Raw genomic sequence first — 17,990 nt, 5'->3', positions numbered from 1 at the left:
GACTCCTGCCAGGTGTGTGCCGTCCCCGGCCCCTGCCCTGGCCTCAGCTCTCAGAGCGGAGATAATTAGAACGTCATTTCTGCCAGCTTTGTTTTTTCTGGGTCACTGACTTCAGACTTGATCAAAATAGGAGTGCTATACTGAAATGAATTCATTTCCTCTTCCTCAGCCAGCTCCAGCTTATTTCCTGGGGGACCGTGCTCCATAGGACCAGCTCACACAGACAGCTGCTGTACAAGAGCGATAGTGTTTATGGAGATCCAAAGAGGGGGCGCACAGCAGAGGAGTGGGCACCCTCCACAGCAGCAAGCTCTCACTCTCCCTCTCAGTGGCAGGGCGCTGACAGGCACGGGCCTCAGACAGACGTGCTGAGGAACACATCACAGCAAACTGCTCCAGGAGCTGCTAAAGCCGGTGTTTAATGTTTATCCAATGGCCTCAGTCTGAAAGGCTCTGTAGAACATGCATAACACAACTCAGCTTTCTACTCCATTAGCATTCAAATTCCTAGCTGCCCAGAGGCACATGGTACCGACCAGGGAAGGCCAGTCTATGTGGAGGTTGAGGGCACGCAGAGACATGCGGCAGAATGAGGTTGCTGGGTGTCTGGGAGAGACACTCCGAAACGGGGACAGAGAGCCCCAAGTGGTACGAGAGGGAAGGCCAAAGACAACCTTTGTCTTTACAACATCACCAGTTGCCCTCCATTAAGAGACAAGATTAGAGGTAGGGCCTTATCTCACACTGACCTTTGTTCACTTCATTTCTGACTGAATGTCAGGCCTCCTCCAGCCCGGGAGAGAGGGGGCCTCCCAGTGCAGTGGCAGTCCATATCTTCTTTTCAGACCTTTGGATTCAATGAGAAAAACAAAAGCTTCCTTGGGCTTTCACTCAAGGTAAGAAGAGTAGCCACATTACTGTTACTGTTTTGGCCAGGAATGAGCCAGATTTGTCTGCCTTTGTCCAACCCAAGAGAAGAGCCATACAGTATAGAGTAAGTGGGTGGTGGGGCGGAGAGTGCTGTAACACAGTTCTTGGAGAAGTGCCCAGTGATGAAGAGCTATCGAGGAGATGTCAAAGCAAGTATTGGGCTGACTGCTGTATCCAGGAAGGAACTAGAGTGGAGCCATGTTTGGTTGGCCTGTGTGTCCCAAGAGCCTAGCACACAGCACGTGACACAAGACACAAGACACACGACACGCACACACACGGACGCACGCACACGCGCGTGCACACACACACGCACACACACACACACACCAGTCCTTTTGCCCCTCATTGCCATTAACATGCCTTAAATCCATCGACATCTGTCCATCCCCCACTGTTACCATTCTATTTCAGGTACTATCATCCCCCCACCTAGACCACTGCAGGAGCCTCCTAATTATGGGCCTGCCTCTTCTCTCACCTCCTCTTCCAATATGATCTCAAAAGCAGCCAGTGTGATTCCTCTAGGACCCAGCTATGTCACACTCTTGTTTAAAGTCCTTTAGTGATGTCTCACAGCCATGAGAATAAAGCTGCACATGCACATCCCTTCATTACCTGGTGTATTAGTCTGCTATGGCTTCCATAACAAAATACCACACACTGGATGGCTTTAATAACAGAAATTTATTTTCTCACAGTTCTGGAGGCTACAAGTTCAAGATCGAGGTGTTGTTGACAGCTTTGGTTTCTCCCGAGGTCTCGTTCCTTGGCTTGCAGATGACCATCCTTCTACGTGTCCTCACATGGGCATTTTCTCTACGCTTGCACACTCCTAGTGTCTCTTCCCCTTCTTATAGGGACGCCGGTCCTGCCATATTAAAGCCCCACCCTTATGATCTAATTTAACTGTAATAACCTCTTTAAAGGCCCTGTTGCCCAATACAGTCACATTAGGGGTTACATGAATTTAGGGGGACACAATTCAATCCATAGTACCTAGCCACTGTCTACCGCCTGATTCTCATTGCTCACTACTCCCATATGCTCAGCATACATTAGACTTACCAAATTATTTGTAGTCACCTGGATGGGCCACATGTCTGTAAATTCTGGACCTTTGTCCATGCTGTTCCCTCTACCTGGATGGCTTTCAACACTTCCCCCTCCCCACCCCACGCCATTTTCATCCCATTTCTCTCCTACCGGTCATTTCGGGTAGTACTTTCTCTGGGAATTCCCCACCTCCCGATTCCTAATCTGAGTGAAGGGCTCTCATACCCTCTCTGCTGTTTCTTTCTCATAACATGGAGAGTCAATACCTAATGACCCTTCCAAGGGCTTTGCTAGACCATGAGTCATTTGAGGGCAGAGGATGTGTCATAGTATTCTTCTGAATCCCCAAAGCCTACCACAAGACTTAGCCTAAAGAAGGTAGTACTCAATGCAAGAACAGATCAACCCGTTTGCAAGAAAAGGGACAGATGGAGTGAACCAGGTCAAGCTAGATGGCAGTACATTACAACTTAGGATCCCATATCACCAGCTGATAGGTTGTGCCTGAGTGTTCCACAAGATGGATGCTATGTCTGTGCTGACGGAAGGTCCTGTCCCCAAAGGTTGCTGTTAGAGTAAAATCTAGTTTCTCCAGTACCATGTTTTCCAGAAGCCTCTATGACTTTGTTCTTCCATGTATCTACAGAATAGTAAGAGAGAACTGTATATCCTAGTGACACAGAAGCCCTAGAACGTTGGTCCTCAAACTTGAGTGTGCAGCAGAATATGCTGGAAGGCTTACTAAAACACAGATGACTGGGCTCCCACCCCCAGAGTTTCTCATTCGATAGGTCTAGGTTGGGGCCTGAGAACTGACATTTCTAACAAGTTCCCGGGTGATGCCGTTGCTGCTGGTCCGGAGACCACATTCTGCAAAACACGACTCTAGAGGATCCTTCCGGAATTATTGAAAATGAATTTACATTATGCTGAAAATAGTAAAAATGATAAATAGGTTTCCCCAGAAAATGTGATCAACCATCCTCCCCCAGCTTTGCCAGACCAACGTTGCTGAAATTCACGAGATAGGGAAGCGATAAGCCAATTTTTCTTTTAAGGTAAAACTGCCCCTGGAAAGAAATTGTAACCTAACGGTGTGTGTTCTGCTCTTTTCGCAGGTGCGATTAGAGTGGCCAACAGACCTTGCAGTCAATCCCATGGACAATTCATTGTATGTCTTGGATAACAACATTGTGCTGCAAATCTCTGAGAACAGGCGCGTGCGGATCATCGCGGGGCGCCCCATTCACTGCCAGGTGCCAGGCATCGATCATTTCTTGGTCAGCAAGGTGGCAGTTCACTCCACTCTGGAGTCTGCTAGGGCCATCGGCGTGTCCCACAGCGGGCTGCTTTTCATCGCCGAGACGGACGAGAGGAGAGTGAACCGCATTCAGCAGGTCACCACCAATGGAGAGATCTCCATCATAGCCGGTGCTCCCACTGACTGTGACTGCAAAATTGACCCCAACTGTGACTGTTTCTCAGGTATGACCTTTTTAGCAATTCACCAGCTCCCTCTCTGTTTCCAAAAGAAAAACGCGCATCAGAAGAGTCAAAAGGAAACACAGAGTGTTGCCTGTGGACCCTGGGATAAGCGAGTGGAGAAAGCGATGGGTTGGGGTTACGAAGCCTAGTGTCTGGTCGTTGGTCTGCAACCAGCTGACCGAGTGATGCTGGGCAAGCCCCAAAACCTCTTGGGGACTCGCTTACCTCATCTGTTAAAGAGGTCGCTTGTCTCGGTTTTATCACCTTGCTGGCTTGAGGATAAACTAGTGTAACAAAATCTTGATACGGTTAAGTTAAGATCACTATATGAATGTAAGATCATAACACTGTTTGTACTTTGGAGAAAAGGACAGTAGGTAAAACCTGCATTTACTGATTTACCCAAGGTGAAACTCACTTCCCCTAAGTGACTGGTTTCCAAATTAACCGTGTTTGCTATTTGAAAGCCAAAGAGACTAGAACAAGCTGTTTGGAGGACATAGGGGCAAAATAAACTCCCACAGTGGATGTTTCTCAGGACATCACTCTGCTACTTTGATCGCTTAAAACAAACAAACCAAAAAACAAACCTTTCTCCCTAACCCGTAGTGCCCTTTACTTCCAACTGAAATATATTTCAAAAAGAGCCTTTTCCCCCAAACATGGAGCAGATATTCCAGATAGCAAACAGTCCTCTAAATGCCAACCGATACATTTATTGCTGGGATGTGGCGATCCCTCCATGCTACCTGCAGTCCTGTTAAACTGCTCACCCAGGCCCGAATCATTCTCTGAACCTTTGCCTTTCCTTGGGCCAGAGGAATCAAGAGTGAGCAACTTGGTCAGTAACGACTTTGGATCAATATTTCCAATGTTTTCCTGGACAATTAGTTTTATAGTTATTTTGCTAACTTCTATTTTTCATTCAGGGCAAATCTGATGTTTATTCCAGTTATCAAATTTGATGTTCTGAATAATTGCTGCACTTACAGACTTAGTGTACTTTGACAATGTGACCATGGGCATGAGCCAAAGAAGGGTCCTCTAGGCACAGTAGAATTGCAAAGTCCTGAGGCAGGTCCACAAGCACTGACACGCATGAATCGCCTGGACTTCCAGCCAGATTTCTCGTGGCTCCCGTCATCCGCTGTTTTTTCGCATCTTGCGATACGACACTGAACGGCAGGGTAGAGGATGTCACAAAACCGGTGTTAACTGAGATAATCGCATCTTACTGTTCGTCTTCACTGGTACTGACTCAAGAATTCTGAGGAAGTTTCAGATTTGTCAAGGGAGGGGCGTGCAGAGAGTGTTGGTTCACTGGTTGTTCCCTTTAAAATGACTACTGATGCACAGAGATTTCTCTTTATGGCTGTGTTCTTAGAAATGCTTGCGATGACGATTATTAAAACCACGGTCTCTCTCTCACAGGTGATGGCGGCTATGCCAAAGATGCAAAGATGAAAGCCCCTTCCTCCTTAGCAGTGTCACCCGACGGTACCCTTTATGTCGCAGACCTTGGGAATGTTCGAATTCGTACCATTAGCAGGAACCAGGCCCACCTGAACGACATGAACCTTTATGAGATTGCTTCACCTGCTGACCAGGAGCTCTACCAGTTCACTGTCAATGGAACCCACCTGCACACCTTGAACTTGATAACAAGGGACTATGTATATAATTTCACCTACAATGCCGAAGGTGACTTAGGTGCAGTTACCAGCAGCAACGGCAATTCTGTGCACATTCGCCGTGACGCAGGTGGGATCCCCCTTTGGCTTGTGGTGCCCGGTGGGCAGGTGTACTGGCTGACCATAAGCAGCAATGGAGTCCTGAAAAGAGTGTCAGCCCAAGGCTATAATCTGGCCGTGATGACCTATCCTGGAAACACGGGGCTTCTAGCCACCAAAAGTAATGAAAATGGATGGACGACCGTTTACGAGTAAGTTTCTCATTCTCAGCGTAGGCTTTGTTAAGCTTTTATTTGAAATGGTATTATAGTGGGGAAATGGCTTAGTAATTGCCGGGGGTTGCATGCTATTTTCTCGTAAGAACCACAATAAAAAAAAAAAATCAAAAATCACGGAGAAAATTTTACCTAACTCCTAGGGTTCAAACCCATTTCTCCAGAGCAGTTTTGCAGAGCATAATAGTAAAAACATAGATTGAATGAAGAAGCAGGTGTGGCACGGCAGGAGACAGGAATGAGATAGAAGTCCATATACTCAAGAAATTTACAGCATAGCTAGGAAAACAAGGTAGAATTTCATTTAAATAACAAAACTAAGAAAATAGTTCGAAAGCAACAAAGAAGCAGTGTGGCTTCACTAGTGTTTATTGATCCCTGTGGGGTTTCATGAACGAATAAATGAACGTGTGCCAAGCCCAGCCAAGCCCAAGTTAGTATAAGCTGCTGTGGGAGGTAATAGAAGTCAGAATATAAGAACTAGACCCTGGAAAGCAAGTGTGAAATATGTAGGGCAAACGCTGAACAGGAGTGGCTGCACTCCATTGCCTGCTTGTTTGAAATGTGGAGCCAGACACCCCTGTACAGGTCTGGGCTTCCTCGGTTTCCCTGCACGAGTCAGAGAATCTGGCATGTTGTAGCGTTCACAGACTGGACCTGGGATGGCTTTGTTTAACTGGGAATTAGCACAGGGTGTGTCTGACAGCAGGCTTCTAGGAGGTGTCACGACACGGAAAGAGACCATTGTCCTTGCCTTTTCAAGCACGGACAACCTTGTTTGCAGGTCAACTCACTTAGAAAGCTAGTCTGCCAGCCCTTGGCAAGCATCTTTTCCACAAAGGGGAATTGCTGAATTTTTAAGCAGTGCTCTGAGTGAAGATAATCTATGGAATCTGAACCCAGAGTCCGCAATGGCATTAAAGTCGAAAAGCGTGACAAGTGGAAATGTTAAGTATGAGGGGTTCCCGGTGTGACTGTTCTGTGAGGAGGCAGGCATCGTGAAGGCGCTTTGTCCAATCTCCTTCAGGCCTCCAGAGGAAAGGGACAAAACAATTGGCCTTCACATTTTGGATCGTTTCCCAAAGAAATGCCACTTATACAAAAAAGCTGGACAGCTGTTTTAGTTTCGCTGAGAAATACGTGTTTAGTTGTTGCTGTTGCAAGTCTTACTCTATTTTTTGAAAAATTTCTCTTACATCTTAATAAGAGTCATAAGAGCCCCTGTTCACTGAACGTTTACTATGTGCCAAGTAGTAGGCTAGGTGATTTCCGTGCATCATTTTACTTGATCCCCAGAATAACAACATGGGATAGGTGCTCCTGGTATGCCTATTTTATGGATGAGGAAACTGAGGCACAGAACGGTTAACTTGTCCTGGTTCACACAGATGTCCAGGATTCAAACTCCCAACAGTCTGTCTCAAGAGCCCAAATTTGTAAATACACTACCCTGAAGAAAGATAAAGTTTCTAATGAGAATGTCTTTTTCAAAAGTTCATGCAACATCCCACCGCACCTGCAATTAAACAACTGTTTCGAAAGCTAATGGTTGACTTCGGTCAAGCAACAAGAAATGGCTGAAGTATTAACTACTTTTCAAAATAGCAGCTCAACCATTCATTCGCTGAGTCATCGATTCATCACATTGTACACTTTACGTACATACAATTTCTTTGTCAATTATACCTCCATAAAGCTAGAGGGGAGAAAAAACAAAAGTAACCAGTTTATTCAACAAATATTTATGGAGCACCTAATCAGTGCCAGTCAGTATCAAGTACTCTATCCCCCTGGGGCTGGGGATACAGCTGTGAACAAAACAGATAAAAACTCCTACCTTCGGGGCACCTGGCTGGCTCAGTCCATAGAGCACGCAACTCTTGATCTCAGGATTGTGAGTTTGACCCCACATTGGGCATGGAGCCTACTTAAATGTTTTTTAAAAAATCTCTACCTTTGTAGAGCTTACATTACGCTGGAGGGAGACAATAAAATGTACAGAAGTTCAGATGGTGATAAAGTCCTGTGGAAAACTAAAGCGGGGTAAGGGAGATCAAGAGAGTGGGGCCGAAGGGGGTTTTATTTTGGGCTGCGTGGTCAGACAAGGCCTCACTAAGAAGGTGACATTTCAGTAAGTCCCTGTAGGACATAAAGGAGTAAGCCATATAGATATCTAGGAGGAGGGAAGAGAGAGAACATTCCAGGCAGAGAGAATAGCAAGTGCAAAGGCCCTGCAGCAGGAGCCAACCTGATGTGTTCAAGGAATACTAAGGCAGCCGGTGTGACTGGAATGGAGTAAGAATAGTGGGGAGATAAAATCGGTAAAGTGGCCAGGCCTACTTTATGTAGTACTCTGTAAAGACTTTGACTTTTATTCTGAAGTGAGATGTAGAACCACTGGAGAGGTTGAAGTAAAGGAATGATGTAATGTGACTTAATTTGTAAAGAATCAGTCTGTATTGAATACATCAGACCGTCTGGTGGAAACAGGGGAGCCCGGTGGTGGAGAGAGGAGGGGTCTGCAATACTCCAGGCAAAAGATGACAACTTAGACCAGGGACTGAAGGCAGCAATACGTGGTAAAATGCTAAGTATATCTTAACAGTAGATTTAGCAGGACTTACTGATAGATTGGATGTGGAGTGAAGAGAAAGAGGGTTAGAGAGAACTCCAAAGGTTTTGGCCTGAGCAACTGGATGTTGAACTATTTATCAACACGAGGAAGAGTGTGCAAGGAATACATTATACTGGGCAGGAGATCAGGAGTTCAGTTTGGGATATAATCAGTTTCCTTAGACATCCAAGTGAAAATATCAAGTAGAAAATTGGCTATATGCATCTAGAATTGAGGGGAAAGGCTGGAGATTTCAAATTGGGAGATCCACATTTGGTACCCACCAGTGGTTAGAGTGTATTCAAGCCATGAGATGGGATAAGAAGAAAAGATGATGACTAGACCTGGAGCACACCAACGTTTAGAGCAGAGGATATGAAGAGAAACCGGCAAGCGACCAAGATGGACAGCCCAGTGAAGTAGCAGGAAAAGCAGGAGAGTAGGATGTCCTGGGAGCCAAGTAAAACAGGAAAGAGTGCTCAGCTGTGTTAGATACTCTGGATAAGTCAAGTAAGATAAGGACTGAGAATTGACCATTCAGTCTAGCACTGTAGAGGTCATTGTTCACCTTGAGAAGGGCAGGTGCCGTGGCACCATGGGGGACAAAAGCCTGAGCAGAGCTGGTTTCAGAGAGAATGGATATACACATGTTCACAGCAGTGTTACTCATAATAGCCAAGAAGTGTGAAGAACCGTTGTCCATCAGGACACGAGCACACAAACAAAATAGGGTACATCCATACCATGGAATGTTATTCATCCATAAAAAGGAATGAAGTTCTGACATATGTTACAACATGGATAAACCTCAAATACATTATGCTAACTGAAAGAAGCCAGTCACAAAGGACAAATATTGTATGAAGTGTCCACAAACGGCAAATTCATACAGGCTGAAAGTGATCGGTGGTTGCCTGGGTCTGAGAAAGGGAATGGGAATTGGCTGATAAAGAGGATGGGGTTTATTTCGGGGGTGATGGAATGTTCTAGAAGTGGTAGTGATGATTGCACACATTGTGAATGCACTGGAAGCCACTGACTTATATACGTTAAAGTTTATTTCTTGAGAAAGAGAGAGTGCATGTGCGAGCAGGAGAGGGGCAGAGAGAGAGGGAGAGAAAGAATCCCAAGCAGGCTGTCAGCACAGAGCCTGATGCGGGGCTCGATCTCACCAATGTGAGATCATGACCTGAGCTGAAATCAAAAGTCGGATGCTTAACCTACAGACCCACCCAGGTGCCCTTAAATTGTATAACTTTAAAATGGTGGCTTTTATGGTATGTGAATTATATCTCAAGAAGAAGAAGAAGATGATAGTGGCTGAGAGGAAGGAGATTGGAGACAATGAGTAAAGATTTCTTAGGAGTGCAACCATTGTGGGAAACAGTACGGAGGTTCCTCAAAAAAAAAATTAAAAATAGATCTACCCCTATAATCCAGGAATAATACTCCTGAACATTTACCCGAAGAATACAGAAACACTAATTCAAAAGGATATATGCATCCTTATGTTTATAGCAGCATTGTTTACGATACCCAAGCTATGGAAACAGCCCAAGTGTCTATCGATGGATGAAAGGATAAAGATGCAGTATGTGTATACAATGGAATATTACTCAGCCATAAAAAAGAATGAAATCTTGCCATTTACAACAACACGGGTGGAGCTAGAGAGTATAATGTAAGCAAAATAAGTCAGAGAAGGACAACTACCATATGATCTCATTCATAGATGGAATTTAAGAAACAAAGGAAAGCAAAGGAAAAAGAGAGAGAGAAAGACAAATCAAGAAACAGACCCTTAACTATACAGAACAAACTGGTAGTTACCAGAGAGGAGGGGGGATATAGTACGGGGATATAAAGAGTATACTTACCATGATGAAAAAAAGTAAAATTATTAAAAACTAAAAAAGATATATTCTTCAAACTGTGTTTGGGGGGGAAGCTTCGAAGGGAACACCAGGTTATTTAACCTTTGGATCAAAGCTATTGGCACCATTTATGGATCTGTGGTAACTTTTTTTTTTTTTTTGGATTTGATTTCAAGGGTAAAGGATGACATTGATATGGTTGCAATAAATTATGTGATGCATGTAAGAAGAAAAGAACTCTTCTGAGAAGCTTTGCTGTAAAGAGGAGCAGAGAAATTGGAGCAGGGGTAGGGAGAATGGGGTAGGCTGAAGGAGTTTTGTTCTTAACGAGCAACGTAACAGTATATTTGTATACCGATGAAAATGATCCAATAGAGAGGGGAAAAGCTGACAATGCCAGATAGAGAATAGAATATTGTGGTCAGATCAGGTCGTGCGCCTGGTTTCCACTGGCAACACGTTGATGCAGGCACCGTGTGGCAAGCAAGATACGGTGCGTGGAGCCCAGGCCTGTTACCAGGACTTGACTGGCAGTGAGTGAAAGGTATCAACATCACTGTTGCCAAATAATCAATGTTGAGCCTCTAAGAGGTGAGAAATGCAGGCATTCACATGGGGGTAATTATGGAGTTTTACAGCCACAAAGTGACATTAGAAGTTATTTTAGGGGCCCTTGCATGGCTCAGTCGGTTAAGCGTCCAACTCTTGATTTCGGCTCAGGTCACGATCTCACGGTTGGTGACTCCGAGCCCCATGTTGGGCTCTGCGCTGACAGAACGGAGCCTGCTTTTAATTCTCTCTCCCCCTCTCTCTGCCCCTCCCCTGCTCACGCTCTCTCTCTCAAAAGAAATAAAAACTTTAAAAAAATGTTTTAAAAGAAGTTACTTTGCAAATGAGGAAACTGAGGCCCAGATAGGGACACACTCCCCTCTTCACAGTTGCTCACCGGCTGAGCCTTGAGTCAGGTCTTTGAGCATCCAGTTCAGTGTTCTTTCCACTACTACCCTCACTGCCTTCCAGAAAAAAGAGGAGGATCTGGGATTGTTAAGAGTGACCATGGGAAGTCTGAGGAGCTAGACTTTCCCTCCAGGAGCAGGGAATGAGGAGTGTGATAGCACCATGAGAGAGAAAGGGGGCTAAATACCCACTTCTTCCTCCTCCCACCTTAACTCCAGCCAGGATTATGCTGAAACCCTCCTAACTGAAAAGCATCTATGGAGAGAAAGCCCGTCTTCCTCCTGAAGCAGTCCATTCTGGTGCCGAACGTCAGTGCCCAATGTGACACTGCCCCTGTCCCTTCTTGCCCGCACAGAAACGCATGAGCAGTTTCCCACCCTGCACGACGTAACTGATTCTTCTTATGGTCTTCTCTATACAGAGTCTGACTTCTTTCACTTTTATCCTCCAAGGCGTTAAGCCAGTCCTGAACACTCCTTCGAGTTTTTCTCTGTCCTTCTGAAGCTGGGGAACCCAGAATTGGACCCGCTATTCTAGTCCAGGGTCAGAGCCCTGCCGAGGTCGCTAGAGTATGGCTGGGCCGCTGCTGCCAGGCCCTCCTGACAGAACTCGAGCGTTTCTCCGAGGTGAGGAGGCTGCCTTCTGTGGCCAGAGGGGACAGACTGTTTGCCAAGGTGGAAATGGAAATTGTGCTCTGAGAGGAGAGACAGAGAAGCAGAAACAGAAGCAAAATTTGGCAGGACGGAGGACTGCCGCGTCCAGGTAGCTAAGCCAGCAATCCATCCAGCTTCTGATTATCTGTGGCGATGGGGAGAAGAAATGACACGGATGACCCTGGACAGTGGGTCATCCAAATGGGATTTTAAAATGCATCTTGTGCAGTGGTAGTATGTGGGCTTGTATTAGGTAATGTGATGTTGTTTAAATAGTTCATTGATTTTCATAATTCCGTTTGACTTGGACCAGGCTCAAAATTGCACACCCCAAGTATTAGTACTTGATGCTTGACTGCCCCTATGCGTCCTGAATGTCACGGGGAAAGCTGACCACAGACAAATGGCTCACGGAGAGGTGACTGTCAAAGCAGGAATACCGACCAAAGGAGGCAATTCTGGCCCGAGGGGGCTGGCGGGTTCCTAATTGCAATGACCCTGCCACAGCGGGGGGCCCACGGGAGGGGCCCAGCAAACACACAGCAGGCAAGCCTTCTTTGCCCAGGAGCCTGCAAGAGCGGCCAGGATGCCCTTGCTTGTTTCCCAAGCATTTCCCTGGCAGAGGCTTCTACTATACTAAACTGGGAAGGTCCCAGACTGAGGCCAAAGCTTCAGTGTGTCACTGCTGCTGGTCCAGGCTGAGCAGATAGTTCCTCAGGCCCTTGACCATGTGAGAGCCGTCCACTCGAGACTGTGACTTTACATGATTTCTTGATCCCTGGTCTACTGTATTCTCTCTCTTTCCGGCCCTTGTTAGCACAACCCCCTGCCACCCCCCAAAAAAAGCCATCCACTGACAAATTGGAAGGCCCTCATAATAGCTCTGAGTGCCTTCTAGGCTATTTTATAAATGCTCGATTTTATGGAAGGTGGCTAATGAGGGATTCTCCCTCCTCCCTGGTAAGATTAGAAGTAGGGGGGAGGGGCAAAGCAAACAAGCCATGCCTCTGGGGGATACACCTGCCTGGGCATAGGATGTGATTCCCACGGAGAACTGGTTATGTAAATGAATAATCAGTCTAAACACATCAAAATGTTTCCAGTGTTTTCTAGAGTCTCAGAGTAGAGAGGGAACTAAAGCACCACGTGGTCCAGCCCCCTGTCTCCAGGCAGGCGAAGGATTTCAGTTAAACAAAACAGAGAATTGTCAACCGTCCCTTCAGGTCTCCTGAGACAGAGACTCTCAACACCTTTGCTCAGTCACCTCTCCATGTATGTGCTTTATGCCCTTGATAAGGATCAAGAATGAGCAGACAGAACTGTCGTGGGTCACGCTGGGGAGAACTGCAAGAGCGACAGGGAGTGAACAGAAGGAAGAGAGGCTACCGGCCTCCAGTAGGCCGGTAGGAAAGCTTCCAGAGGCTGGTAGGAAGGATTAGCTGCAGCGCATAGGACATCTACATAGGCAGAGCCTGGCCTCCCGGTACCACCGTAGCTGGCTCTGTCTCTTCTGTGAGCACATTGGCTCTTATATCCACCCATCCCTTCCGTTTCCACTGGTAGCATTTTATTTCACTCACTCAACAAGTAGATGTAGCGAGAATCTACTCTGTGCCACAGAAAACAGGCACGAATGAGACAGGGGTGCCCTCCCTCTATGGATAGGAGCTTACAAACTAGTGAGGAAGACAAATCCCAATGATGGGCCATCACAGTACACTGAATAAAGGCAAGAGACCACCATCTTCCTACACAGACATAGGCTGCAGCCTTCCAACATGCCTTCCTGCTCCACATATCCCCTTCTAAGATCTGCTGCCACCAAAGTACTGCTTTCATCACACTCTTCTCTCCCTAAAAGGCTTGTATGTCTCTCCACTCTCTACTGACTACCTGCTTTCCTCCAGAGCCTGGTACCCCAGTTCCCCTCTGCTCTGGCTCCAACATGCCTCTCAACCTTATCTCCCACTACCCTCCTAGAGGAACCTTGTGCCCCAGCAAGCCATTCCTTTTTTTTTTTTTTTTAAGTTTATTTTGAGTGAAAGAGCAGGATGGGGCAGAGAGAGAGAGAGGGAGAGAATCCCAAGCCAGCTTCACAATGTCAGTACAGAGCCCGAGGCGGGGCTCGAACCCACGAACCACAAGATCGTGACCTGAGCTGAAGTCAGACGCTTAACTGACTGAGCCACACAGGTGCCCCAACCCAGTTCTTTTAAAGGACATCCCAGCCACCTGCATGCTTTTCTTCATACCATCACCTCTCTTTGGAATGCCTTCCTCTCCACTCCCATCTCTACCTACCAAGAGTTGAGCTTCACCTACCTTCTAGAATTTAAATACCATCTCCTTCTCTTCCTTTTCTGTTCAGCCCAGCTGGAAAGACTTCTACCTCCTCTGAGCTTCTATAGCTTGTTTACAGAAGCACATGGCAATATTCTGGCATTAGAGTGATTTGTGTGAATGTCTTATCTGCCCCGCTAGGCTTTGAATTTCATTCAGCACTGTACCTCTGGTACCTCACACGAGACTGATACTTATTGAATAAAGGACAAGTGGAGATAGAAGGGCATTATGGACTTGGAGCCGAATCAAAGGAAGCCAAATGAAGTTATTGGTGAGGAAGGGGACTCCAGCATTTTCCACAGAATGCTTATATTAGGTTGGTTAGGTTTCTGGCATAAAAAAGGGAAAAGGGCCTGTTTTCCTTTAAAATATAAGTAATGAATTTCCTTCTATAATCTTTAATATTTTCTTCAAAGCAAGGTGGAGGAGCTTCTAGTTTTTACGCTGCATGGTTTAGCTCTGGCTTAAATTGTCCTCAAGGGAACAGGGCAGGCTATCCCTTGTGAGAAAATATCAGACCAAATATATTTTTCATAATGTGTAAATATCACCCTACCCCAACGAAACTATATGCGCCTCCAGGACCAGAATGACTTCTGAACTTCCTTTACAAATGTCTTCTTTGCTCCAATGGGGGCATGCGCGTGCACACACACACGCACACACATCCAGGTGCACATGGTCTATCAAGGTGCTGAGCAGAACAGGAGTTATACTCAGTTCTTCACTGATTGGTGTCCCGCGAGACCCTCAATAGTGGAATTCTGTAAAATCGCGACAGGAAGGGACGATCTGATGGCAAATCTCCTCTTACTAGACCCGCTTCTGATGACTATGAAGACTACAGTCATCACCTGATCACACAATTCACCAGCCAGCATTTGCAGGCCTAGTTAAGTGAGTGCTACTCTGAGCCACGAGAAGGAGGGGCTTGCTACCATGTTGTGGCCTGAGGGGATGGGTTGCATCATATTGGCTTGTACTCCGCACCAAAGGATGCAGGCACCAAAGGGAAACACACAACATAAGAGGTTTTGATTAAACTTGTATCTTTGACATTCAGTCTGGAAACATGCATTCCCCTGTGACGGAGAGAAAAACCTCAAGTAAGCCATAGGAAATCAAAGGCTCCCTTTATTTCTTATCCACTTTTGAGCAATCTTTCCAAAGTTGTGGGAATTATGCACTGATGAGTACTTCCGGCTGTCACTCTTCCTTGGGAAGTGACCCCACGGAAGAGAGGTGGGCTATATGTTTAGACCTAGGACCATACAAATGACAGAGACACCACGTGAAAGATACCACCAAATGTGATTGCTAGGACTGACTGGCAGAACTGGGGTATGTCAGTGTGTTGGATAAAGTGCTTCAGGGCTATTTTTGGGGTATTTTTCCTTCATTTTTATTGAGATATAATTGACACACAGCACTGTAGAAGCTTAAGGTGTACAGCCTAATTACTTGACTTCTAATATTGAGAAATGATTACCAAAACGAGTTTAGTTAACATCCATCATCTCATAAAGAGAGAGAGAGAAACAGTTTTTTCCTTCTGATGAGAACTTTTACGATCTGCTCTCTTAGCAGCTTTCCTATATACCATACATCAGTGGGAGCTATAGTCGTCATGTTGTACATTACATCCCCAGTATTTATTTACCTTCTAACTGGCAGTTTGTGCCTTTTGACTACCTTTCTTCGATTCCCCCACCCACCCCACCTCTGGTAACCACAAATCTGATATTTTCTGAGTTTGGTATGTGCGGTTTCTTTTTTGTTTTAGATTCTACACGTAAGTGAGATCATACACTATTTGTCTTTGTCTGACATATTTCACTTAGCATTACGCCCTCCAGGTACAGTGCTTTGTTTATGATAGACTTAAAGTCAAATATGCATTTTCAAGAAGGATGCATGTCCAGCCATGGAAAGGAAATCAGGCAATATAACTTTCGAACTACCCAGCAACTGGGAAGGGCTATGGAAAATTCTACCTGATCCCCAACACCATTGTTTCTTTCACCAGAAAAGGATCAGGCAGCCACCTCCCAGCTAGATCTTTCCAGGTAATTACAGTCTTATCCAGCACTATTTATCTTTCCTCTCCAAATGTCCTCCTGTCAATTTGGAGAGTGGGGATGGAAACAGAATATGTAGGAACATGGCTGTGCTCTTGGGAATAAGCTTTTAAATGTATAATCTCAGACAAAGAGCGCCAGTGACTGAGCTTAAAAGGTGTCTGGAGGAGAAGGGTTTAGGAAACCAGGCTTATCCACTGGCCACTGCTAAGTCTCATTGGAATTTCTGGCACTTGTACCTCTGCTCATGGATGGCTCGGATGACATCTGATGTTGTCGTCTTGCCCTGAGGAGTGGACACATCCACTGTCCTCCCCTTTAGATGAAATCTTGCTTTAAAACAAGAGGCCGTGTGACTGAGAAAGAAGGAAATTGCCCCAAGCTGGAAAGCCTGTTGGGAACTTGCATGCATAGCATCTTAAGTCAGATTTCCTGGGGGAATGACCATGAGTGACCTTGCCATGATTTGAGGAAACCACTTAGAAATCAGGAAGGGTAATCCAATGAGGCAGAGTTGCTGTCAATGGATGTGAAACAGAGAGGAGCTGTCTGCATAATCCCGGCTGTGGGGCCCCAGTCTCCCTTGTGAGGAAGGCAGCTTCCTTCTCTCTGCTTCTTGGAAACACTTTGCCGCAGGGAAAAGCAGCTTGGCACCCTGGGATGATTAAAGGTAGACGTTGTTTTCCTATCCTGGAAGGAAGACCAGGCAGACGGGTTTGAGACTGTGCTGGGCACTCAAGCCCTTCCGTGCCTGTTTCTCATCAGGGGCCTGGGATTTACAGCCACAGAGCCCCAGAGCAGACCATGGGCAAACAGGCTGAGCAGGGCCCAGGATTCTGCCATCAACCCCAGGCACAAACAGTACCCTTCGGCCTTTGCTTGCTAATGAGGCCTTAGCTGCATAGTAGCAACACACCAATGACCATTTGGACTAAAATGCACTTAAACAAAGGATGCATCCAATTAAACGATTGGGCTTGGCATGTCTGTGACGTCAAATGACCTGATTGTTTTTATATGCATACATGACTGTCTAAACCATTAGCATGTGTGTGTGCGCGTGCGTGTGCGCGTATACACGTGGCACCGAGCTTGGGGTGGCACTGTGTATAGCCCCAAGTTCAGTTCCGTCTGATAAGGTAAGGTCCAGCCCCCTCTCCCAAGCCTACCAAAGGCTGGTGTAGGTTTTAACATTTGAGCGACTCTCCAGGCTGAGTTCTTTAAAACCTAGTGAACTAACACTAAATCACTGTGCCATTTTGCATAATTGTCGGGGGAGGAAATAGTGAAGCCAGACTTCGCCATCGTGTCCAGGCTGTACCCTGCTTACTTTGGGTAAAAAGAATATAATTGTTTAACATATTAAAAGCAAATAAAAGTGCTTAAATATTTTGTAATTTGCAACTTGAAAAGAAAACAGTAATGGGTTTCCAAGTGCATGCCTTTACTTTTAATGAAGTGTTTATTTTTCATGGTTCTATTGGCAATAAAAGAACAGCTCCACATCAAAAGCCTTCAGGGAAGCGGTTTCCATTTGGAGGACAGTGAGATTGCCAATCATTCCAATTTTTTAAAAAAAAAAGTAAACTCACTAGACTATATTTCCAGATATATGTTATTGCCTATTATCCCAGGTAATTATTTTTTTTGTCTTTTACTCATATAGGCAAATTACAACGCATTATGTACTATACTCTAAAAAGATTAAAAAAAAAAAATTAAGTGACACTGGGATCAGGGGGCTCCAGAATGTTTTGATGAACATGTTTCCATTACCCTCCGTGCTTGTTCATTTTGTTGAAAGAATGATTCATTCATTTCAAATTTGGCAACTTAAACGGCAAATATAATTTTCCTATCACAATGCAAAATCAGTTTATTGCCCTTCCAGACATTGGGGCGGTTCTTGCCCTTTTTTCCTTTGCCAACAGCACCCTCTGCTGGTGTCTGTTATCCATCACATCTAATGGGATCGACCCAAATTGCAAACGGAGGCCTCCCTGCAACATTACACACAGCAGGACATGATTCATA

At 45.6% G+C, this 17,990-nt stretch overlaps 1 protein-coding gene across 1 annotated transcript in view; it reads left to right on the top strand.

The window, feature by feature from the left end:
- TENM1 (teneurin transmembrane protein 1) overlaps nt 1-17,990 on the top strand; it is a 777,891-nt gene that overhangs the window by 733,259 nt on the left and 26,642 nt on the right. The window contains exons 25-26 of the mRNA XM_049644834.1: nt 3,105-3,471; nt 4,903-5,413. Coding sequence (XP_049500791.1) covers nt 3,105-3,471; nt 4,903-5,413 — 878 coding nt within the window. The remainder of the gene's footprint in view (nt 1-3,104; nt 3,472-4,902; nt 5,414-17,990) is intronic.

Source organism: Panthera uncia, chromosome X, assembly GCF_023721935.1.
Source record: "Panthera uncia isolate 11264 chromosome X, Puncia_PCG_1.0, whole genome shotgun sequence".
Lineage (NCBI taxonomy): Eukaryota > Metazoa > Chordata > Mammalia > Carnivora > Felidae > Panthera > Panthera uncia.
This window is presented reverse-complemented; position numbering and strand designations above follow the sequence as displayed.